General features: G+C 43.0%; 1 protein-coding gene across 1 annotated transcript in view; it reads right to left on the bottom strand.

Moving 5' to 3' along the window:
* Positions 1-26,069, bottom strand: part of LOC125903045 (uncharacterized) — a 92,219-nt gene that overhangs the window by 35,625 nt on the left and 30,525 nt on the right. The window contains exons 8-10 of the mRNA XM_049599657.1: positions 724-921; positions 557-637; positions 1-56 (exon numbers count right to left, since the gene is read on the bottom strand). The exon at positions 1-56 is cut by the window's left edge and continues 67 nt beyond it. Of these exons, the coding sequence (XP_049455614.1) occupies positions 1-56; positions 557-637; positions 724-921 (335 nt within the window). The remainder of the gene's footprint in view (positions 57-556; positions 638-723; positions 922-26,069) is intronic.

Here is a 26,069-nt window from a genome sequence, read left to right as displayed (position 1 = left end):
GGACTCTTTCTCTCTCCTGAGTTTCTCCCATCAGAGCGAAGCGGCTCAGAAACGTCCTGAACACACACACACACACACACACACACACACACACACACACACACACTAAACTTTATTCACCAACCGACAGCAGCGGCTCTGTGATTGGCTGTCTGTCAGTGAGATGCACCCTGGGAGTCGTAGTCGACTCTTCTGACCTTTTTAATTTAAGTGTCAGATATTTTCTGACGTCAGAATCAACCAGGAGACTTTGATGTGTGTTAGTGAGAGTTAATAAACATGTTGTTATGTTGTCATGGCAACAGCATGTGACTGATGTTTCATGTGAGCTTCTTTTATAGATTAATGATGACGGAGCTGCAGGACAAACGATTCATTCAGAAACAGTCTGTGAAGCTTCTGACTGTAGAAACATCATGTTATCGAGTTATTAATTAGTTTTTAATAAATTAATCTTCTGTTGTTTCTTTTGTTTTCAGGTTTTATTCATTTTAAATAAATGTAACGTTCTCATGTGATGAGTTCAACTGAAGTTTCTTTGTGTTGCTGCACTGACCTGAGCGCCTGATCGATGGTCAGACCGCTGAAGCTGAAGTTACTGAGATATTCCTCCGCCACCATCTGACTGAACTCGTTACTGTGGACACAAACAGGAGAGTGAAACCAACCAATCAGAGAGCAGAACACACTCAACATGTGACCAGGACACAAACACACACTGACTTCTTGCTGAGGTGTCGAGCCACGTCCGACTTCCTGAAGCCGTCCAGGTTGTAGAGGCGTTTGGCCAGACGCTTGGCCGCCTGCAGGTCAGGCTTCGTGCCGTTGGCCAGCGCATCATCGCTGCCGCCGAGTGCCAGACGCTCCGCCACATCGGCCTGTGGGTACAGCAGCTCGGGAGGGCGGTTCACCGGACGCTCCCTGACAACACACACAAACACACATTGTCTGAGGACTTTCAGGTCCTATTTTCGTTCTGCTGATGAAGTACAGCAACAAGAGTTCTGGTTCCTGTTCTGAGTTCCTCCTTTAAACTACAGCAGGTCAGTATACATGAACGCAGCAGGCATGACGGACGACTTATTTTGTGGCTGAATATAATTTGTAGCTTCTTAAAATCTGAATGAGGATAGTGATAGTGAGATACTGGCTACAGTGCTGAAACAAAACCAGCATCAGATGGACTGTATTCATAATCAATACGCCACAATAATATAAATAACCAGCGCCAATTCATCAGTCAGTGAGAATGTGTGTGTGGGCGGGGCATAAGCACATACAGCCAGCAGCAGCAGCGACCCACCGTCTGACACCAGCACACCGTGAAGATGGAAACAGAGGGCTCTGCGGGGACGGAGCACCTGCTGCAGCACGCCAACACGCCGTCTGTGGTCATTTTGACTTGACCAGCTGACTTCACTACAAGCTGATTGGCTGTTGAAACAGGTAACGTGCTTTAAAACCAGCTGAGTGTCAGGTGACATCATCAGCCGGCTTGAGTCGAGGTCAGACCGGCCAGTTCACACCGCTGACACTTTTCTCTGTGACGATCTAAAACGGTTTGGTCTCAACAAGAATCTTTGGTCTGAGCTGGACTCCCAGGGAGTTCATGTCCCATCATGTCAGATATCCGTGAGGTCGTTTTAAACCCTTGACACCAGTCCTCCAGGGGGGAATCAGAGGGCCAATCAATGAACCTTTCCTCATGCTGCACCATGACATTTAAACATAGGTAAAAGAAAAAGGAGGTCTTCGGGATGTTATAGCCGACTCCTCAGTTCTCAAAGGTTTGAAGACCTTTTAAGCTGAATATGTGGTTACGAGTAAAGAAACAAAGGGCTTATTTCCAGACAGTTTGTGCATGTTCTGCCATAAAGAGGTCTGAAGATGACACTTACTGGTGTAACAGAAATGCTCCTTGACTTGTCTGAGGTTAGCTACTGTTATCAGGTCAGCACACACTTCTTTAGACTGAGGCCTGAGAAGGTGAGGCCGTTTTGGATTTTTCTGTACCTCTCACTATAGAAAGGTTTTGGTGCTGTTGCAGCATGTTGGCCATGGCCGGCCACCGTACCAAGGAGAAGTTGTACAAAGACAAATGAACCTCAAAACTTTGACAGTAAACAGTGTTATAGTTATTATTCCACACAAACAACCGTCAGTAAACAAGAAAGGAACCGGCTGAACCCGCCCTCGATGCAAATTATTTCATCTATCCAAACTACATGTAAAGCAGCGTCTCATTCATGTCTCTATAGCAGCACTGTGGTTAGTTCTGTTTCCTCCAACAGCCTCACAGTCTATTAATAACTGCTGCATCGAGCAGCGCCGCCTCAGGGATCAATACTCCCTCATTTACTCTCACTTCAGCCTGGCTCGGGACAATTAGCTTTAATTCAAACGCACCTATCCGCCACCGCTGAGACGAGTCCGTTCTCCATCAGCTCCTCATCGCTGCCTCGCTCTGAATGAACCCACTCTTTGAGACGGTAACACGAAGTCGTCCGTCAGGAGGAAATGAAGTCGGAGTTGTGAATGAAAGTGAGAAGTGGTTGAACCTCAGCGTGGACTCTGCGTCTACTTCCCCTCATGAACTTCAGCTTCCTCTCAGAGGATCAGCTGATTCAGGTAAACAGCAACACTGACCGAGTACTCTGAGCTTTTACTGTACGAACACAGCAGGGTAGACACACTCTGTTACAGGTCAAGATAAATCTGACTCTTATAAAAGTAGTGAAAGTAAAAGTACTCATTCTGCAGAGTAACTTACGTGATATGTGTCAATCAGTTAAATGTTGCCGCTCATTTTAATGACTTTATATCCTGCTGGGTGGATTCATCTTTAATAAAACATCATCATTATTTGTTATATTTTGTCTTGATAATCTGAATCCAGTACAAGTACTCCTTCAGTAGAGTATCTGAGTATTTACTGTCCAGCCATGCTCACAGTAGAGCCTGACATTTTTTCGGGAGTCCCACGGGATGGGAATCAGTTTCACTATTCTTCATGTGATTGGGACGGGATGGGAAAAAAAGTCAACGGGAATGGGCGGGACTGAGGATCATAATAACAATAGTCAAGTTTTTATTTACAAATATTCAGTTCCACAATGAATAAAAGCTATTTCCTTATTTTTAACATAAAGCTGGTCGATCTGTTGTTTTGTTTTATTCATTTTTATTCTCTCCTGTCAGGTGGCTGGCTGCAACCAACCAGCAACCAGCCACCTGACCAGCACTTGACATATATGGATGTTGACGCACGGTGCAGCCAGCCGCCAAAATGGAGTGGGAAGAGTTAGGGAAGGCAGCGTTACAGGTGAAAGTGAAGGACAATGATCCGTGCATCACCCTGACAGAGCTTTCAGCAAAGTCTGGAGTACTAAAGAATTTTTTACTGTAACTGAAACACAACACGGGAGCGGGATGGCACAGGACTGAAAATCAGAGTTGTACCGATACCAGTATCTGAAATGCCTCCGATACTGCCTAAAATATGGTATCGGGTATCGGCGAGTACAGCCTATGACCAGTCCGATACCACGTAGTGCCTCACGTCATTACGCATACGCACGCTACAGGCAAACGAAACAGAAACAGAGCGGAGTTTATAAAGCGTTCTACTGTAGCCTTTAAAATGTCTTTTTTACCAAATTGTGTGGCTGCACTTTAACCTGTGTCTTGATCTGTGTCAACACTGGATAATAATAATAAAAAAGAAATTTATGGCATTCATTCTACTGTTATGTATTTATTTCTTAATGTTTTACATTGAGTTTTAGAAGTTGAGACATACAACAATTCATATCCCATCCATTTTTATTTTACGTGCTGGTATCGGATCGGTACTCGGTATCGGCAGATACCTAAGGTTCAGGGATCGGAATCAGTATCTGGAAGGAAAAAATGGTATCGGTACATCTGTACTGAAAATCCACTCCCATGTCACCCTCTAGCTCACAGGTCAGAGACAACAGAAGAGTTTTATTTTCTTAAAGGGAAACTCCACTGATTTTACTCATAAAGTTCAGTTTACTCATCGAGGTTCGTCTTCATCCTGTTGGAACTGTCGTATAACGTCCTGCGTGTCCCTGACGGGAGAATAACTCTGATATCTCAGATTAAAATTAACTTTCATTATCGAATCATCTGCTGATGATGTTATGGCCTATATGTGTCCTCGTGGACGTCTTTAAGTGTCAGTTCAGTTAAAAATTGTAAAAAAGAAAAAAAACGAGGAAACCAACAAATCATCAAACTGATTATTTGCAGATTGATTATTGATGATCAGAATAGTTGCAGTAGTTGATTCAGGCCCTGCTAGAGCACAGCAGGTAAAAGAAGTTCACCTGTTGGAGGTGAGCTGTTTGTCTGCAGCTCTTCATCATCATCATCATCATCATCACCAACTCACTGTGGCTGTTTATGATTTTACTCTTCCTCCCTGCTACTTGTCTTTATTGAAAAAAGCTTCTAACAACGTTCCGCTAATTCAGCGATAAACACATTTAATTTCCTGTAAATTCTTCACAATAAAAGTCCCCCATTATTTTGTTATGTAAAAACTTTTATTGTGAAGCAGCAAATGAAGAAATGTTTCCATCAGCAGTAACGTCGCACTATCTCCACCACTGATGAGATATTCTGTCAATCTGTGTTTCTACAGTTATAAGACAGGGGGCGCTGTTACACATCTTGTGGAATACAACAGCACGGCAGTGTCCAAAAAGAAACGAAGAAGAAGATCTGCTGGACACTGGAAGAAGATGTTGCTCATGGAAATGTAGCAGCTTGTAAACTAAACGAAAACGCCAGCGCCGACAGAAAAGTTTACGATTGTGCAAGCCGTGGAAATGTTGACCGTGACGGTGACAAGACGACCACAGAGGAGACGGAGACGACAGAACACTGAACGATCCCTGAAAGTGACGATGTGTTCAGCTGCTATGCCTCAAAGAGAATATTATTTTCATCATTTATTATTATTATTATTATTATTATTATTCATAGAATTCAGACTGATGTGAGGAAATTAGAAAAAAACAAAAAACTGTAAATATGAAATTGATTTTGTTCTTGAAAATGACTCATTTCTCATCTTTTTGTCCAAAACGTTGTTGTTGTTTTTTAAGTGTTGATAAAAGAAATGGAATAGGATAAAATCAAATGTTTTTTCTGACCAACACCAGTCAGTGAATGTTTCGTCTCCGTCTGTCAGTATAAATAAAGTTTTATGTTTGACCTGTGGAGTCAGAGGGAGTTTCTGCTGTTGTTGTGACTCTGATGAGTCGCTGGGTGTGAACAGAGTGAGCCGACTGATGATTAAAATACAGCTTGACGTGTTGGAACTGAACTGGGAGGAAAGAGCTGGTTAACACTGACTGGTTTTACTGGGAATTCACCCTGACACAGCACTGGTGTGAGCGCAGCACAGTCACTGCGTGCTGATCCACATGTTACATCTCGATTGTTTCATGTGTGAAAAAACAGAAGTGCGGTTTGACGGGCGGGTCGTGGGCCGGACGGTTTCGTGGTCACACAGAGAGAAGTGAGAATAAAAAAACCGCTCAAACAGCGAACACACTAACGCCTCAGGAAGTGAACACACAGTGACAGTGTGTGTCCATAATATTTCCTCGTGTGTGAATGTGAGTCCGGATGTTTCTGTCGACCGCTCCTTCCTCCACCAACACAAACCCATTCATCCAGGACAGAAATAACCTCGTCACTCAACAGGACGGCAGGAAACTCTTGTTTTTTATTTTACCCAGCAGGCAGTGGGGGTCGGTCCATCTCTGATCCACTTCCACTCATTCAACAGCTCGTAACCCCACAGATGATGGATTACAGATTATTAGATTAACACAATAAAACTGTCTGCTGCTTCTTTCATTACATTTACAAAAATAAATTACATCTTTCATCAGTTTTAGAGTTTATTAGAGAAGATTATTAACGACGAACATATTGTGTCTGTTAGCGAATCAGCAGGTCATTTCCTGTGTGAAACCAAAAGTCAAACGAGCTATTTTAATAACAACATAGTGTGTTCGTTTGTGTAGCAGCTACGTTACAGACAGCACATGACTTTACATGACGTTATTATCATACTTATTTTAAGCCAAACCACGACACTGATGAAAAAGTCGTCCTTTAACGTCAGCATGATACGACCAACACACCCAGGGTACCTTGGACGTCATATGTGGACGTGGAAAGTCCATGACCAAACGTGGACATGTGACGAGGTCACAGTGAGGATGATGTTGTTAGAGCGTCATATTTTGACATGTCGTTCTTTTCCTGACAATAACTGACAGAATAATCAAAGCTTCAGTGTGTCTGACAGTGACATAAACAATGTTCAAAACAAATAAAAGTCTGAATAAACAGACAGATGTCGTCATGGCGGTATCACTAATCGGGCCGACCTGGCTTCCACCTGCAAAACGTCCCTCACACAGGGTTCACACGCATTTTCATGGACAAAATTTCAAAGCTTTTCCAGGACTTTTCAAGAACCCATGATAACATTTTCATTTGAGAAAAGCATGCACACTATGTCACACGGACATGTAGCGTCTCAGAGCAGAAGGCTCGGCTGATAGTCAATAAAATAAGAACTGTGCCAGTTGTCCGTTTGTATCAAGCAGCAAATAAGTTGTCTGAGTTAATTTACCTGACATCGCACATCCTTCGATGGGACTATAATGATAATGGGTTGACACATATTACAGCAACATTACGTCAGCAGCTTGCTTAGGGAAAATAACTCTGCTGTCATGTTACATCATGTAGAAGGTTTTCCAACTATTCATTTCATCACAAACTACAAAAATTCCATGACTTTCCAGTTTTTTCATGTTTGTGGGAACTCTGCTCATTTCAACACACACCGACCAGGAAGAGACACAAAATGGCCGACAGAATAAATCCACGTAGAGATGCAAAGACACAAAATGACGACAAAAAAGGACAAAACAACCACAAAGGGAGGTAAAACCACTGTGAGGTCTTGGTCCTCTGTGGCAGAGGTGGAGGGGCCTCTGCTAGTTTGTGCCCAGGGGCCCACTGTCTCATAATCCATCCATGTATGTTGTTAATGCACAGTATTTTATCCCTCACACACACACACACACACACACACACACACATACACACACACACTCTGTTATTACACAACCTTATGACTGACTTCACCAGAGATGAAACCACCAGCACAGAAATATGTGAACCAGATTCTCCACCCTACTCTCCAAACTCAGATTCACTCTGACCAAAGACACGGAGGATCCAGAGCCAAATAAAAGGACTCGTCCCAGCACAGAGAGAAAAGAGGATTAAAACAATGAGTCACTGAGCGAAGGAGAGAAAAGACTGAATCAGACATCAGAGGCGAAAGACGGCAAACAGAAACAAATATAGAGAAGGAGAGAAGAAAGAGTACGAGACACACACTGTTATTTTCCAGGGTGTGTCCGTCAGCTTTCATTCATCCAGTCTGAAACCACAACAACCCAAACACCAGCGCACGGTCCGACTTCCTGTCTGAGGCTCACTGCGCCTTACTGAAGATCTCTAGAAACACAAAGACTCCTCAGTCGTTTCCTCAAACAGCTGCTCACCCAAGGTTTTATCAAACAAACTGGACCAAACAGTGACTTTGTGTGGGACTAGTTTCAGTGGCAGATTAATCCACAGCTGGAGCTGCAAGAGAGTGGAGTGATTGAGTCAGCAGGATGGTGTGTAAAATAAGCTACAGTGTGTGTGTGTGTGTGTGTGTGTGTGTGTGTGTGTGTGTGTGTGTTGATGGTGATGAATGACGTATGATGTGGAAATTAAAATGACTACGTCTCCGACGTGTTTTTATTCTGCTTACGTCCTCCACTGTACCCACTGTTGTTTCCACCTTCCTCCACTGGTGTCTGAGCACCTCCCTAAATCTGAGATTCAAATGTACACCAGGCAGATAGATGAGCTACATCACTGTCTCAAAAGGCCCGTTTCCACTGAAGAAGTTCCTGGTACTCTTTGGGGGGCAGGAACTACTACAGGAACGTCCTCTCGCTCGGCCCTCTCAACCACCGTGTCTCCACTGAGAGAGCGGAGTACGAGGAAGGTTCCTGTAAAGTTACCGGGCTCTGGATGTGACGTAATCGTTGCACGACCATTTTGACCGGGGCGATGTAGGGGCGCCGTTAGCCGTTAGCGGTGTCTGTAATAACTCTGGTCACGGTCCGTGAAGAAAATATTTTTTCCAGCGGATGTCTTAGTTACAACATGATTGAGCTAACTGGAGTAGTTTCATGTCGTATCCGACAACGGGAGGCTTTTAACAGATGACGTCCTGATGTTAGCTTTGTTGCTGCTGTTAGCTGTCCCTGTCAGCTGATGCTTTCTAGACATTGTGATTTCCCAAAACTGAATAAATACCACACATAGCAACACAAAACTGCTTTGCTAGCTCCATCATGTTGTAACTAAGATATCCGCTTTTAAAAATATTTTATTCACGGACCGTTTATTGAGTTATTACAGACACCACTAACAGCTAACGGTTAGCTCAGCTAATCTACAATAACCATGTTGTTATTTACAAAACGTCACATCCCGCCTTGAGTATATCCAATCAGCACCAAGTAACCCCCAAGCCCCAGCCAGGAGTTTCTCGGGGCCGTTCTGAGTACCTACTCCGAGGCAGGGACTTGTTTAGCCCCTGTTAAAGTTCTGGAACTCTGTCCTTCGGGGGCGGTTCCTGCGGTGGAGACACGCACCAACGGCCCCGGCCCCGTAAAATTACCCTGAAGTTCCTGCGGTGGAAACAGGCCTATACAGGAAACACATCCAGAGCCAGAACTGACCATATTTGGACATGAGGGTGGCGCTAACCCTACTGTAGCTTGGTTAGCATGTGCATGTATAGTTTCAGGTAAACTGTGTTATTGCTAATTTTAACTTGCAAAAAAACAGCCCAGTCACCACCTGCCCCAAAACACAGGTGCATTTTTAGGAACACATCTGTGTTTGCAGCGGGGACAGAGCCATGAAACGCAGTGATTTTTACCAAAACATCATTGCGTTTCCTGCTGGGTGACCTGTGTCTATTTTCCAGCAGCGTATTCAGCACCACACATCAGCGTTTTGTGGTGACCCCTCACTGGGTTTCCAGCAGCTGTTGAGGCACCAACCATGGGTGTTTTTTAGCATCCAGTCACTGTGTTTCAAGCGGCTGTTTAGGCACCACATGTGATTGTTTTGTGGTGACCCCTCACTGGGTTTCCAGCAGCTGTTGAGGCATCAAATGTGGGTATATCTTGGCGATCTAGAGGATTTTTAAGCACCTAATGTGATTGTTCTTTACCCATGTTAAGCCCCTAAACATGGGTATTTTTGGGAACTCGTCACTGTCTTTTCAGCAGGGATTGTGCCCCTAAAACCAGGTATTTTAAGCAAAGATATGATCTTTTCCTAACAATAACCAAATGTTAAGCACAGTATGTTGAAACGTAAAGTTGAATGTATCCACTAACATGCAGATGTAATGCATTTCTTCTAGTAAAACTAAATCTGAATCTCATATTGGTTCCCTCTCTTCTGCTCTCTGATCTTCGCTGTGTGTTTTGTCAGAAAGCAGAAGGTGGTAAACAAAGTTCAGCTGTCACGTGTTCCACTCAGGCCTCCATGTAGAACAAGTGCTTGATCTATAATGGATGCTCAGTAGAAAAACTTTAACCATCAGCAAACTTCCTCCCAAACTGCAGCGGAGATGCTCCGCCTGCAGGGCCTTAAATCCAGCAGAACGCTCTGGATTCACTAAAAAACACAGGAAGGTTCATTATGGATTCTGTTTGAAGTGACGCAGAGCGAAGCCTGCGAGCAGAGCCCGGCTCCTGCTGAGTCAGATCAGCCTGTTCAACACTGAAACTGACGCAGAAAAACATGGGGAGCTGCTTCAGATCCAGACCTGACTGAGGTCCATGTATTTCAGTGAAGGTATCTGGAGTCAGTGTTGCCCTCCCCGAACACATCACTGTTTTATTCCTCCTCTCCTTTTTCAATCCCTCAATTCAGCTTAAAGAAGCCAACCTACAGGAAGCTACAAGGGTCAAATAACTGCACAGTGGGATCGAACTTCACTGGTGCGCTTCATCAACATCACGTTTAAAGAAGATAAACATTCCTCTTGTGTTTTATACGTCCTCACGGAGGGGATGGCAACTGTTCATCGGTTAACTGCTGAGAATATTCTTCATCAGTTGTGTGTCAGTCTCCAGGTTTATCTTGCTACTCTTAATAATGTAAAATATGTCTTCATAGAAGTTGTGATAGTTACCTAACATAATAAAGATGGTCTTCTATCTGCTCAGAGCTCTGTTAGAGTGTGTTATAAACATGTATTTATTGTTCATACACTGATTATAATGCTGAATATTAATATGATGCTGTTTTGTATCAAATCAAAACAAACTATTCTACAATTTGAAAAAGTAACATGAGACATAAAGCTGACAGTGTTGGTTTCACGGCAGGTTTACACACTCGAGCCACTTCACCTCCTTCCTTCCTTCCTTCCTTCCTCTCCTAACACTGTGAATAAATCACCGCCACATGTTTCTATTGATAAAGCTTCTTCGAGGCGTGTCGCTGCAGTCTGATACGAGAACTAGCAACAAATGTTTGAATCACAGGGTAAAGACTTCCATGTTTCACACTGTTGCATCACCAGAACAAAACTAAAACATTTTCTGTTTGTAAAAGTGAAAAACAGAAACTCTGGAAGTCTGAACGAAGGACAGAGACCAACTGACTGAAATGAGAAACACGCCACAGAGTTGTAAACAATCTGCATCAGACAAACACAGCAGGATAAAAAACTCAGGCTGCATTCAAAACCGCCGACTGTCGAAACAGTACGTGCTGATTTCACCAAAATGTAGCATGTAGTTGAACAGAAGGAAAATCTCATCAAACCAGTCTACCTGAACAACTGTATCCCACAATGCAAAGATGTTTTTCCTGATTGAATCTTGTGTAAGTGAGCGATCTGTACCTACATCTGTCCTCCACCCACACAGGCAGGCTGTGAAACATCACATTTGGCACTGATGGAGGTTTATATTATATTATACATATATTACATAGAACGGGTCGCTGCACATTTGGCCTCTGATCAATAACTTTTGCCTTTAGTTGGACATTTGTTGCAGCTGGTTAGCACAACAAGCCAAAGTTCTACCAGAGTATCTAAGTACTGCTTTAACTGGGATTAAAGGTTAAAGACGACCCTGAACTTTATCCAGTGAATTCTCTGTCAGCTGCACAGACATGGCGCTACGACGTCCTTTATTTACTCCGCCTTTCCATTTTTACACAGAACCAAACGACGGCAGCATCATGCTGATTTCAGACCTGCATGCCCGACATAACGGAATCAAAAGAGGCGTGACATTAAACACAACAGCGTCAGCCTCTAGTGTGACATATAACCTGTGTGTCAGCAGCAGCGCTTTGTGAACAATAACAATGACATCACATGTCAATAACAATCATTTAGCGTCCCTGTTATATGGCGGCTGATCTCGTCCTCTGCTCGGAGGGTAAGGAGCTCCTGGACCTCACTGTTGTGCTTCTTTGAGTTAGCTGCTAACAGTTGCTCTTCTTCTTCTTTGATTTAGCTCCTAAGTGCTAACAGTTGCTCTTCTTCTTTGAGTTAGCTGCTAACTGCTAACAGTTGCTCTTCTTCTTTGAGTTAGCTGATAACAGTTGCTCTTCTTCTTTGAGTTAGCTGATAACAGTTGCTCTCCTGCTTCTTTGAGTTAGCTCCTAACTGCTAGCAGCTACTTTTAAATCTCCCATGGCGGGTGGCACATGCAACCTCAGTAAACGTACTTTTTATACAGAATGGCGAGGCGTGAGATTCCCGCCTTGAAGAGGCAATGTAAAAGGTGCCATGATGAAAGCAGCACCAACAGAAAGTTTAGATTCTGTTCTTCTATGAGTGAATCTGCTGGACGTCATTTCAATATGAACGGAAGGCGGTGAAGTCTGAACCTGAGCTGAGCTCCTTTAATTTGCTGTTTGCATTTTTCTCAGGTTAAAAGCTTTTAAGAATCATCCTTAAACTAGAATCACCACCCTGTGGTTGTATGACTCCACCCACCAGTCCACCCTGTGGTTGTATGACTCCGCCCACCAGTCCACCCTGTGGTTGTATTACTCCACCCACCAGTCCACCCTGTGGTTGTATGACTCCGCCCACCAGTCCAGTGTCTCTGACAGTCTCCATCCATGTCAGTGAAAACCAAATATCTGACCAAATGTCTCCCCTTCTGTTCCTGAGATATGACGTTAAAACATGATGATGTCACAGTCAAGCTGACCTTTGACCTTTTGACCTTCATTATTTCATACTGTTAGAAATCTGTGTCAAATTTTGTCAGAATTAGTGAATGAATTCCTGAGTTAGGACCAAAAACATGTTTTGTGAGGTCACACTGACCTTTGACTAGTACATCGTTGAGTCCAAGTGGACGTTTGTGCCAAACATGTTCTTGACATATCACAGTCACGAGAATGCTAAAGAAAAGGTCACAGTGCCATTGACATTCAAAATCTAATCAGTTCATTGTCAAGTCTGAGTAACGTTTGTGCCAAATTTGAAAAATATCCCTCAAAGTGTCAGAGTGACCTTGGCCTTCGACCACCAAGTTCTGATCAGTTCATTGTTGAATCCAAGTGAACGTTTGTGCCAGATTTGAAGAAATTCCATCCAGGCGTTCTTGAGATATTGCATTCACGAGAATGAGACAGATTAATTCATAGTGACCTATGACCACCAGAATTATTGAGTCCAAGTGAACGTTTGTGCCAAATTTAAGAAAACTTCCTATAGGACTTGTTAAGATATCATTTTCAGGAGAATAAGATGGATGCAAGGTCACAGACCTTTAAAACATAATCAGTTTATTGTTAAGTCCAAGTGAACATTTGTGCCAAATTTGAAAAAAAAAAAAACAAACACCCTCAAAGTGTTTTTTGAAATATCACTTTCACAAGTATGAGACAGATTTAGCCGTTTGTGCCAAATTTGAGGTAATTCCTTTGAGGCGTTCTCGAGATATTATGTTTACAAGGATGAGACAGATGTACGGACAACCCAAAAACATAATGCCTCTGCGCTGGCGTTAGCCGCAGCCGGAGGCATTATGTTGAGAAGGAGCTAATGTGTAGAATAAAGAGGGAACATCAGATCTAATCAGACAAACCTCGGCAATCACCAAGTCAACAATCCATTTCCTGCAACTTCCAGGAATATTTAGTGTGCACTGTAGGCCATTGTGAAAAATGGCTGCCATGTCCCTCAGGGGCCAAATTTACACTGCCCCGATATCTGTGTCTTTTCACCATCTGTGTGTCGCTTAAACACACAGATGGTGAAACTGTTATGAATATCTTACCTCGTTGCTCCAACAATAACAAAGCCTTAACATTGCAGTTAGCCCGCTAAGCTAACATTAACCTCAGCGAGCTGTAAACAAGAAAACAACACAACAAACATAAATTAATTAGGTGAACTGATCAAGTTACATTTGTGTCATCAGGGACAGAGGCAGTGATTTGCTGGTCAATAACGGTGACCGGCTGCGTATCATGCTAACGTGAAAAGACGGCTTTTTTCGTCGATGTCTGATGCTGGAAGTCACTGACCAAGCACTGCATTTTGACAAATTCAGAGTGAGGCTGGGTTGTCATGGTTCACAGAAAGGTATAGCGCCAACATTTTCTTCGGGCGACTGGGCTCATTTTTCACCAGCAAAAATTAGCATTAGCATTTAACAGTTAACCATAAACTATAACTTTACTGTGTTGACCAAGCTAGCAGCTAGCATCAGGGTTAGCGCCACCCTCTTGTCCAAATATGGTCACTTCCAGCTCCAAAAAAATCGTGGTGGTAACATTTAGAATAACGAATTCAAGGCTTCAAAATGGCCGACTACAAACCAACAGGTGACATCACAGCAGTTACGTCCGTTATTTTACAGTCAATGTTTTTATAAAGACTCATGACCACAGTTTGAGGTGTGACCTCTGAGGGCCCTGAGCTGACTCACCTGTACACGGCCGGGTAGGGCGGGGCATACAGGTACCTGTCCTCCAGAGCCCCGCCCCCCCAGCACAGCAGGTAGCTGGCCATGTTGGTGTGGCCCCACCCACTCTCACGCTGTCACCCTGTGATGTCACAGAGAGAGAGAGCCACCGCCAATCAGCCCACATCCACAACATCGAGAGAGGGAGGAGGCGTCACCGAGGGAAACTGAGCAACGTCATCCACACGTTAATCCGATGACGTCATAACGACATGACTCTTCATCGTCTGTTTCCTGTCAGTCTGTCCGTCTGTCTCATTCAGAGTGTTTCCCTCCGCCAGCAGCAGCAGCAGCGTCTCCTCCTCTGATCCGTCTGCTTTTAGTCCTCCTCCTTCGTCTGCTTCACTTTTCCTCCTCGCTGCTCTGTCAGCTCCTTCCTCCTCCTCTTCCTCTCTGTTTCTTCCACACTTTAAAAAACCTCCACGCCGGCTTCTTCTCTCAACAACTTCACTGCACAACTTTCTCTCTGTCTCGTCACAGTCAGAGTGTCTCCTCCCTCCACTCTCGTCCATCAGCTGCTTATTTTCCTCCACTGAGGGGGGAGGAAGAAGAGGAGGAGGAGGAGGAGGAGGAGGTATGTGTTTCCTCCCCCGTTTGACCCGGGACGCCCCTCCTCCTCCCTCTGTCCTCTCCTTCCCCTCTTTGTCTCCTCTTACCTTCCTTTCACTCCATCGACCTTCCTGGAAGTTTGTGTCTGACACTTTTCCAGCAGCTCCATGAACCTCAGCTCTGCTCCGTCAGACATGGAGTTTCACTCAGCGTGACATCGACAGAGGAAACACGCCACAGCTTCTACGACTCAAACAACGTGAAATAATTAAGAAATAAAAACTGAACTGAAAAAAAGGTTAGCTCCTTTTCAAGTTTAAAAAGAAAAACTTATTTTACCTTGTTTTTATGTGTATTTTTGTTTCTTTATGAAACACGTTACTGCATCTTATAGTAAAAACAAAAGTGCTATAAAATTTTTATTATCATTATAGAAAATAAAATGCAAATGACGTCCAAATGTTTCAGATTTGTCTTTTTATTTATGTGTTAAGAAAATAATTTTTTTCTGACCATTTTACAAAAGTTTGTACTTAAAAAATGCAAAAAATTAAAAACAAATAAGAAGAATTTATTGAGACTTTTTTATTCTAATATTTTTTAAAAGAAATGTTTGTTTTTTTAAAACTGAGATACCTGAGCTTCATTTTAAAATAATTCACCATAATTTTTTTTTTTTTTTTTTTAAAAATGACCGAAACTAAACTTTCCAAAGTAAAAGTCTTGTTATTCACATTTTTCTTTTTCTATAGAGCACATTTTATTGTGTATTTTGGTAGGAAATTTTCTATACAAACCCCTATTTATTTTTACTTATTAATTATTTTTCAAAAATACAAACATTGTTCAAATGTTTTTGTTTTGTTTTGTTTTTTATTAACAGGGAAAAGATAATTAATTTTGGCATTTCCCCTGACCATTTAACAAAGACCTGTATATATTTTGTTTTATTATAACAATATTAAAGAAAAAATAACTAAAATACCTAATACCTAAAATAATTCTACCTGATTTAGATTTTAACAAAAACTGAAAACTCTGTTTGTTTACAGACTGGATAAAAATAATTGATGTAGCCATAGTGACGTCTCCTTCTGGTTTGTGGACTCATCTTTGAGTTCGGCATTGCGGCCGTCACCACCTTGATTTATTTTTAGCTGGAAGTTCTATATTTGGTCAAGAGGGTGGAGCTAACGCTAATGCTAGCCTGTTACATGCATTATCTGTTTTCAAAATACACTTCTGTTTTCACAGGAAATGTTCACTTTGCATACAGTCTCTTTCAAAATAAAAGCACTATGTTGGTACAACACCGTGGATTGACATTTTTTTCCTTCAAAAATAAACGCATGATTGAGTTCAGGAAAAAAAGAACAGGGTTTGGCTTTACAATCTTACAGGAAGTGAACACCAACCTCTTGGTTGAAGGTCGGTGGTTGTTGGACCCATCCACCCCCCCTCCCATCTGCCCTACTTGGACTTCCACCACCTTAACATTCCTTGTTGTCTCGCCATGTTGACATGGATGCTGCAATAACAGCGACCGGCCGCGTATCATGCTCACGTAAAAGGACGGCTTTATTTGTCAGTGTGTGACGGCAGAAGTCACTGACCAAGCGCCGTACTTAACAACTTTGAAGTGAGACCAGGTTGGTTGTTTGTCTCTGTCAGCTTCTCAGTCACCAAGCCTGGGTGTTTGGCAGCAACCCATCGGCGGGGATAGTGTCATTTTTTGCTAAGACATCTCTGCTGCTCCAGCGGGGACTGAGCCCACAAAACCAGGTATTTTAAAACACAATATATTCTAAACCATGAACGAGTGGGTTTTGTGCCTAAAGATAAACACATGTTACCCAAAACATAAAGTAACTGCTACAGAATAAAGTACAAAGTAACGTGTCCTTAATGAAATGTGAGGTACATAAAACTTCAGCCTCATACAACTGTCATCAATGTTGAAATGAGCTCTACAGACCAAACAGGCTGTAAACGTGTGTTTCTACATGTTAACATGAGGGTCTGTGGGGACTGACTCGCTGTTGGAGCCAGCCTCAAGTGGACATTAGAGGAACTGCAGGTTTTGGCACAACTGAACTGACCTTTACAAAATAAAAGTCCTGTTGCTAATAACAGCATTCAGACACTGCAGGAAGGTCTGCATGCTTCAATTCCTGAAGCAGCACTTTCACCGACAGCTGAGTGAGAGCAGGTCAAAGGTCACAGCACCCAGACAGCAGATGGAAAGGATCAACACAGAGAGGAGGAGGCGGAGGAGGAGGAGGTTTCAGTGAAAGCATTTGAGAGTGTGTTTTCTGACAGGAGTGGGAGGTCTTCCTCTCCCGCCCGTCTCTGAGCTGGCTGAATGAATCCATCTGGAATTCCCCTCTATAGGCTGATAAAACTGTGTGTGTGTGTGTGTGTGTGTGTGTGTGTGTGTGTGTGTGTGTGTGTTGTTTGGGTGTGATCACGTTTGAATTCTCTGCTTTCAGGAAACTCTCTGCGGTTTGATTTGTTTTCAACTGGGAACAATAAAGTTTGTGTTTGAATTTGAATTCTGTGTGTGTGTGTGTGTGTGTGTGTGTGTGGGTGTGTCCACACCCAGTGGAGGGAGGCCAAATGAAAACAGTGAACTCCTCCAGACTGAGACTCTGAACCCTCCCAGCAGCAGCAGCTTCGCTCTCTTCACTTCATTCCTCAAATATATGAGTGACTCTCTGTTACTGCTCTCAGGTACATGTCAGACCTTCTTTCCTTCAGTATTTCCTTTTTCTGATACTCTTTACATGTATCTGACAGCTTCAGTTCCTTTACAGATTCAGATTATTGATCCATGCTGTTGTAGAAGAATGAACAGGCCCTCACACCCTCTGACCAACAGGGGTGCAGACGGGACGCCAGTGACCGTGGCTGTGTGTTACCGCAACAGCTTGACACTGTGTGCACGACTGAAGGCCTACGCTGCTGTGAGCAATTATACCTGTGTGATGGTGTGTCTGTGTCACTCTGCAGTTACACCTCCAAACCACTAGTCAGCGGTGGAGTTTCTGTGAAGTGCTGGAAAGTTTAGTTGATTCAAAACACACATTAAACACACACTAAACACACATTAAACACACACTAAACACACATTAAACACATTAAACACACATTAAACATGGCTTAACAGAGACAGTGTCAAACACAAATCAGCTTCACCATAACTCGCAGCATTCACAGACAAACACTTGTCTTTATCTGGACACATTTTCCCCACAAATACAACATGCTAACGTTATTAGCACAAGCCTATGGCATTTTACATTGTATAAATTAGCCTAGCAGCTAACAGAGATTTGCTCTGCTCATATTTCAGCCAGGATAAATCACACACAGTGTGTGGAGGCTTTATTGTCTTCACAATTTATTGTTTCTTATCTGTGAAATTAAAGTAAATCAAAGCTTTGTTTCCACTGAGGGAAATGGTGTCAGCTCTATGTCTACACAGAGCCTACGCCATAGGTGCGGCGTTGATTCGACGCAGAGGTATAAATCCCCCCATTAGAGCCTGTGTCCACATCGTGTTTTTGTCCCAGCACCGGCCTCTTTTCTAAATCATTCCCAACTTCTGTTGTCAGCAGGTGGCGCTATGAGTCAGTGTGGTCTGTGGATGTCTTCAGGTCTGCACTCTCATCCAGCACGTGGAGACTGGGGCAGATCCAAAACGCACAAACTACAAAATTTTGCGTCATCAAGGTCTTGAAGTCTTTTTGCCCAAATTTGAGGAGGATGTTGTCAACTTGGTAGAAGCAGGACATGAAAGTATAAAATGTGATTTCCTGTTGCCGACTGAATATTGCCACATAGACGTCCTCAGGCCAGGCCTCTTATCAAACCTGTGAAGTGTGGGGCAGACTGGGCAGATCTACCACGGAATTACAAACCACTGTTTTGACTGGAAATTTGACGCCTTGCCACGGTGACGACATTTGATGAAAACTCAGAAGCTTTGCAAATAAACAGATCATTAGATCGTGCTGCCCAAATTTGAAGTTAATTCGGTAAAATCTGTACAAGGAGTTTGTTAAAGTACAACGCCTGGAAATGGTACAAAATGTCACAAAAATGAAGTTCATTCAAAATGGCGGACTTCCTGTTGGGTTCAGGGCATGGCTCCAGCGTTGGGATGTTACATGTGCCTCCAGATTTACCACACCTTTGGGTGAAACCTACCACGGTGGCTGTGTTATTTTTCTAGGGGGCGCTACCGAGACACTTCGTCACACTCACACAAAACCCAGAAGATAATCAGTGTTTCCACACATTCATTTATCGGCGACACCACAGTTACAACATCAACTGCCACGTACTGATGTTTTATTTTTGGAGCTGGACCGTTCATGAGTGACGCTGGAACATAGTTTGGTTCTTCATTGCTTCAGAGCAACTCTGGGCACAGCTGAGCATCAGGCGCAGTCAAAGTCAAACTTAACCGTTCATCGCGATGCGTCTGAAAGTTTGCTTTCATCCATCAATCTGATCTGATCAGCCCTGATTGGACTGACTGATCAAATATCGACTCAAAACTCCACAAACCTCAGAACTTGGATTATTTATTATGTATTACTCGACTTTTGTGGGAAACACTCAAATATGGAAATTTTCACCACTTATGAGTCACGCGTGAAGATGAGCTTCTCTTCCTGAAAGTACAATAAACAAAGATAATACTACAATCCTCGCAGCAGCCGGTGCTCAGGCCCTGAACATGTTTGATGCTGCAGAATGACTTTAGACTCTTTTTGTGTTTGTAAACAGTAATGACATATTTTGTGGGTGGAGCCTAACTGGTGGCAGAAAGTGACAGTAGTGGTGTCGGTATGAGCACCAAATAAAATGGAAAAAACACTATAACGTTTTTATTTCTAAACCGATCGCAGTGGGTCGTTTTTATATCCATGAGTTTATGATCTACGTGTCGTGGGAAAAAAGTTTTGTCTCCAGTTAATTATAATCTGGATATTTAATCACTGCTGCTCAGTGTGTCTTTGGATTATCTGGATTACTTAATTATTAACGTGGTGAAAGATAAATTATCATAAGAGCTGTAAAAACTCACGTTTGTCAAACATGGATTTGTCTTATTGTCCTTGATTCATAGTTGTGGAGACGTCCCTGTGTTACATGATTTAATGTGGAAGTACAACTTATCAACTTGCTAGCGCGCTAGCTAGCTAACACTGTCTGTTAATTAACATCTTGATCATAACGTATATTAACTTTCACCACTGCTCACTTTAGAAAGGACACCACAGGAAAACCTATGTGTGTTTACATCGGTTCATCTGCATCCAGGCAGGGAAAGTGCTCGCTAACATTAGCGACATAGCTAACGTAGCTGCTACAGCTGATCGCTGACAGGTCAAAACAAATGATGATCTAGTGTCTGTTTGATAATCTGAACAAAGAACATGTTTTCTTGTGGCGTACTTTCTAAAATGAGCAGTTTCTATATTCTGTTCTGATCCAGGAGTTCATGAACAGACAGCGTTAGCTAGCTCGTCACAAAGCTGTTACTTCCACATTATATGATATTATATGTTGACGTCTCCTCAAGTTTGAACCAGGGACAATAAGACAAATCCATATTTCACAGACGTGAGTCTTTCGATGATGACTTATCTTTCATCACGTCAGTAACTCAGTTCATGTAACCCAAACACACACTCCTCTACTGAGCATGCAGCAGCCACATTGTAATTTACTGGAGACTAAACTCTATCTTGTACCACGGCGTTCTCAGCGACGTTTTTATTCTGTGTTCCTGTTCTGACATCCAGCGCCACAACAAGACATTTTTACTTTGGGTATGTCGACTGTTTCTCTTCGATGTCCGCTGTTTTTCTGCCACCAGCATGTGAACGCCACTGCTGCGACGTAACTGACGTCCACTCAGAATTGGTGTATTTTTACTGTTGGTACTTGCTGATACTTGTGTACTTGTAGCAGAGTATTTGTGAGCAGTCAGTGTGATGTAATGTGTCCTCTGCACACAGACTGATTCACCTGCAGACGTCTCCACGTGTACAGGTCCTCCAGAGACACCATGCCAACACACAGAAATAAACCCGCCTCTCTTTTACAGTGCAGGGACAGTAGAGCTTTAAACAGAGGTTTCCTGAGGTGAACTGACACAAAGACGTGGAGGGAATAATAAGATGCTGACTCATTGTTAAATACAGACTTTACAGGCGGTGTAATAGCAGAGCAGCAGCTCGACCAAACCCTCCATCACAGACCTGAGACGCTCACGACATGTGAACTGAACCGGGAGGAACCAGAACTAATGACAGAACAGTCACAGACCAGAAGAAGAAGAGCACACAGGAACACAGTGACGAGTCTGTGAGGACTAAACACTGTGAGGTGTTTCACTGAACTCTTCCTGCGTGTTCTGCATCATATTTATCTGACAGCTTTAGAAACTAACACACTTCATTTCATCTTATTTTATTTTCTCACCCCTCCTCAGCCTCCTCTCTGTTTCTCCTCACATATTTGTTTCTAAATGATGTTTTGTGTTGTGATATCTGATCCAAGAGGTGGGAGACAGGTAAAGTAACCTTGATTATATCACTGCTTTGTCAGTGGACTTTCACATCTACATATTATGCACAAGGTGTCCTCCTGCGTCTGCTGTTGGTGTTCTGAGACAACCTGGTCCCACACAAAGTCTTCAAAAAACAGTGCTTGGTCAGACACTGACGAAAAAAGCCACCTTTTCACGTTGGTACGATACGTGACCAGTCGGCCTCATTGTTTGACAGTGCCTGGTAGTGTCAGGAGGAAACACTGCAGGACCACAATTAAAGACACGGCGTGTGAGTCCAACAAACACCGACTTTCACCCAGGAGCCCTCTGTTCAGTTCCTGTAAGACTGTAAAGCCAAACCCTGTTCTATTTTCCTAAACCCAACCACGTGTGTGTGTTGAAAGAAAAAGACAATTTATGATGTTGTCCCGATGTAGTGCTTTTATTTTGAAAGAGACTGTATCAAACTGTACATTTCCTGTGTAAACAGAAGTGTATTTTGAAAACAGACAATGCATGTAACAGGCTGAAGTTGACACGGCGTCCCAGAACGTCAACAACCAACACACCCAGGGTACCTTGGACGTCACATGTGGACGTGGAAAGTCCATGACCAAACGTGGACGAGTTGTCTGGGACACCACAACTGATGTCGGGACGTCAACCAAATCACATGGTTAGCTTCAGAATAAAACACCATGGTGTGGCTCTACATTCACACAGGAAGTGAACAGCAGGCTACCAGGTGACAGTCGGTGGGTGTTGGACCCAGCCGCCCTACTCAGACTTCCACCACCTTAACGTTCATTGTTGTCCAGCTGCGTGTCCCCTGACACTGCCAGGCACTGTCAAACAATAACGCCGACTGGCCACGACATGAAGGGACGGCAAAGAGATAAAGTGCACCGGTTTATTGTTAGCTCAGAACAAGTTTGCATGTTTGTACCTCAGTGGTTTGTTTAGACATTTTGTTTTGTTAAAAAGTTACTACACCCAATATTTCTAATCATGATTTTTATCTAGTCATTTTAATAACTTTTATTGTGTAGGGAACAACAACTGACCTTATGATCTGTGGACACACTGCTGCTTGTTTTATTAACTATGTCTTCTACGGCGTCTTTGAGTGCTCTGACAGGCGCCTATAAATAAAATGCATTATTATCATTATCATTATAATATTAATTAAAGTGCCTGCCTCAGCTTTAATGGAGGAAAAATAATCATCAGATGTGAGTGACCTCCAGCTGGTCACGTGACCTCCAGCTGGTCATGTGACCTGTGCTGCAGCCTCTCTTCCTGTCAGTGTGTCAGACGCAGGTGCTGAACCGTAACACAACTTCTCCCTTTTGTCTATTTTAAACCCTCGACATCTCACGCTCCAGGAAGTTAATCTGATGTTGCCGTGGTGACCGGGGCTGGCCGGGCGCCAGGTCTGATTGGCTGCCGTGACAGGAAGGACCAGGTACGACAACAACAACACAACAGAGAGCGGACGAATGAGACGGACTGCAGAACACGTTGAGACAGAAAGTCTTGGTGTTATAAATAAGTGAGATCAGATCAGTGTTTAAATGTTTCAGGTGCAAGTCGACTGAGACGCAGCGATGACCTCTGACTCTTCTTCACTGCACAGTGACACATGATTACACTCACACCTTCTTACTCTGTCAACACAAAGTGTCGTCTGAGTTCTCAGGTTTAAATATTCTCCACACGAACACACTGAAATCACAGCTCAACATATCTGAAGGACGACTCTCAGCACAGGAAATGTTTCAGACAGAAAACCTCTCGACGAAGACGAATGTACGGGCGGAAAAAAGTCAACACCGCACAGTATCCCTGCATTTCATGTAGGGTTGCAGTGACAAACTGGTTTATAAGGCAGAGGCGTAATTAGCAGCCCTTTTTAACAGGAGTTGTGCAAATCTGCAGGAAAGCCCAATCAGTGTTTTTTCAGCATTGGCAGTATAAAAACAAAATCAGGGAGTGCAGCAAAATGCCGCCTACCTACTTTTGTTTATACAGAATGTGCCTTTTTCGGGGCAATGGGGGGCGTGAGCAAGTAACAAAACGTGTAGCTCAGTGTGTGACGTAAACAGTGACATGGGAGGGAAGCCGCGGCTGGTCAGTCCTTCGGTGATTCTCTCGTAAGTCGGCTCGTTCTTCACCGTCCCCGTCATCTGACGGTTAATGGCCTCTTCGTTTGCGAGGACAAGGAGGGCGCGCAATTCCTTGTCTCCCCAGTTGCTCATCTTTACAGTGTCTGTCAGGTTTGTGTTTCCCTCTTGCTACTAGCTGCTCGCTAATTCCTGCTATCAGCTGTTTCCTGTTTATCCACCGCCAGTGGCTCGCACGTGCGGCGTCATCAACAGCTCCTCCCACAAGTCATCAACAGCTCCTCCCACAAGTCATCAACAGCTCCTCCTGTTGCAGAAGGCCGCCTCGGTCTGTTTAAACTAAAAGGGTTCCACCAATATGTCTACCCTACGAGGCGGAAAATTGGGCACCTCGGATCAACTCTCCAATCCGGCTCCGTGTGTCTAAACGCTCGCAGCTTGCCGGCAAAACGGCCCAACATTCACCGACAATCTGGCAGTGTAAAAGGGGCTATAGACAGTGCAGGCAGTGTGGTTACACTGGGGCCAGTGAGCTGGGGGCCCATAGACAGAGCGGGCCCTTATGAGTGATTGTCACCTTGGAAATCTGGCTGTGCTCAAACAAGAACTTATCAAATTAAAAACAGCTGTTTGCTTTACATGCCGTTGGAAAAGGGAAACCGTCTCTGTCATGTTTATTTTAATTGTCTTTTTTGGAAAACAGTCAATAACATCTATAACTGAATAAGAAGCACATTCTATAACTATAAATCAACTGTTCAGATGAAATCAAAAATTTATTATTTTCTTTTTTTCGTGATATACAGATATGCAATGATGATTGCTCGGAAAAGCAAGATTTATACTTCTGTGTCGCCACAGAACTGACGCTGCAGCCTGACGTGCACCTCCATCCATAAATGTAACTGCACAGTGTCACAGTGACGCAGACCTCCTGTCTGTCTCTGTAAGCTGAAACCATTTCCCTCAGTGGAAACAAAGCTTTGATTTACTTTAATTTCACAGATAAGAAACAATAAATTGTGAAGACAATAAAGCCTCCACACACTGTGTGTGATTTATCCTGGCTGAAATATGAGCAGAGGACTGTGTTATAAAAATTGAGGGTTATCACACTCTGAACGAAGAATCTTTCCTTTATTAGAGTTATTTTTTTAAGGGGAGACTTTTTGCACAAACTTCCGTTAACAAAATGGTTTCAAGTTTCAGTTAAAGTAATAAAATGTTTGTTCAACCAACAATAACCTTCTGTTCTCATTCCTTTAAAGATCATTCTGACTGATAATAAGATAAATTCTTTAATACAATAAAACCACAATATTTTCTGAGACAGTTATCGTGCTACAAAGATCTCATACCGATGCAAACCTAGTTTCATGTGGAAATATTTTATCAACACACAAAATATAAATATAAACTCTGGGTCTTTAAAAACTTTTTGAAAGGTGTTACTGTAAGAATAAAATATGTCTGAAAATGAATCCAACATAAAACTAGAAAGACAAGGAGACGACTGATTGCTCCGTGTAAACAAACGTAGATCAAAACGTTTTTTCGGGGAACAACAGGATGGACAGGAAGGCGATCCAGGCCCTCCGAAAAAATATAGAATAATGAGGAAGGAAATATTAAAAAGCCTTTACTGTAGTGGCTGAATCATTACAAGAGCCAGCATGTTTCCACCACTGCAGGTCTGCGTCACGGCTTTAAATTGATTTCAAATGCTTTTAAAAGTTTTTAAAACCCTGATTCAGCCCACATTTTCACAACAAAATAGAACAGGCTGCAGTGAGAGTCTCTCTCCATGGGATATTTCAAAATAGCAGCTTTGTGCATTTAGTCCTTCTCAGGCAAGCTCAGGGGTTTAGTGTTGCTGTAGCCCACAGGAAGTGAGGATTAGAATATATGACCTTCACATAATCCGCTCCAAATGAATCTATATTTTTAAAGTCATTACTAAAAGTGTGTGTCATATAAAAACTAAAGTGATGGTCAAAGTTGTCACAGTGAAATTTAAGGTGTGCTGATGGATTCACGTCATCAACTCATGCATTGAGTAACATTACAAGTTAACGTTCCACCTTAAAAGTTGCCGGCAGTCGGCCCAGTGAATGAAGTTATTTTTTTCTCTTTCATTTTATAGTTGTAACTGTCGTCATGAAACTAAACACGTGAGAAAAGTGAACGACCTTCAGTTTGATTCCTCAGAAAGAGACCGAAAAATCCAAAACACAAAGTCGCTCGGTGTCGCACTCTGTATAGCCTACACGCTGTGTGTGTGTGTGTGTGTGTTCAGCTCAGCTACACGTCAGACACTCTATAATTAAACTCATGTGTTGTCTCACAGCCAGGGCGTACGGTCCACACACGCTCTCTGACATCATTCATTCCTCAGTTTTAACCGTCACACAAACTTTTAAAGATTCAGAGACAAAATGTCTCCACTGTCCTCAAAAAGACGTCCTCACTTCACTAAAATGTCCTCTCACACACACACACACACACACACACACACACACACACACAGAACCAAGTGAGCTGTTAACACATGGTGTCTCTGTGGTGACACCATGTGGCTGATTTGTGTCACTGCAGCAGATTTAATGACATTTGATTGTGTCTAAAATACATTTTAAATCAAGTTTGTTCATGTGATCATTCGATTAAATTAGCTTCAGA

Source organism: Epinephelus fuscoguttatus, linkage group LG16 (assembly GCF_011397635.1).
Source record: "Epinephelus fuscoguttatus linkage group LG16, E.fuscoguttatus.final_Chr_v1".
NCBI lineage: Eukaryota > Metazoa > Chordata > Actinopteri > Perciformes > Serranidae > Epinephelus > Epinephelus fuscoguttatus.
This window is presented reverse-complemented; position numbering and strand designations above follow the sequence as displayed.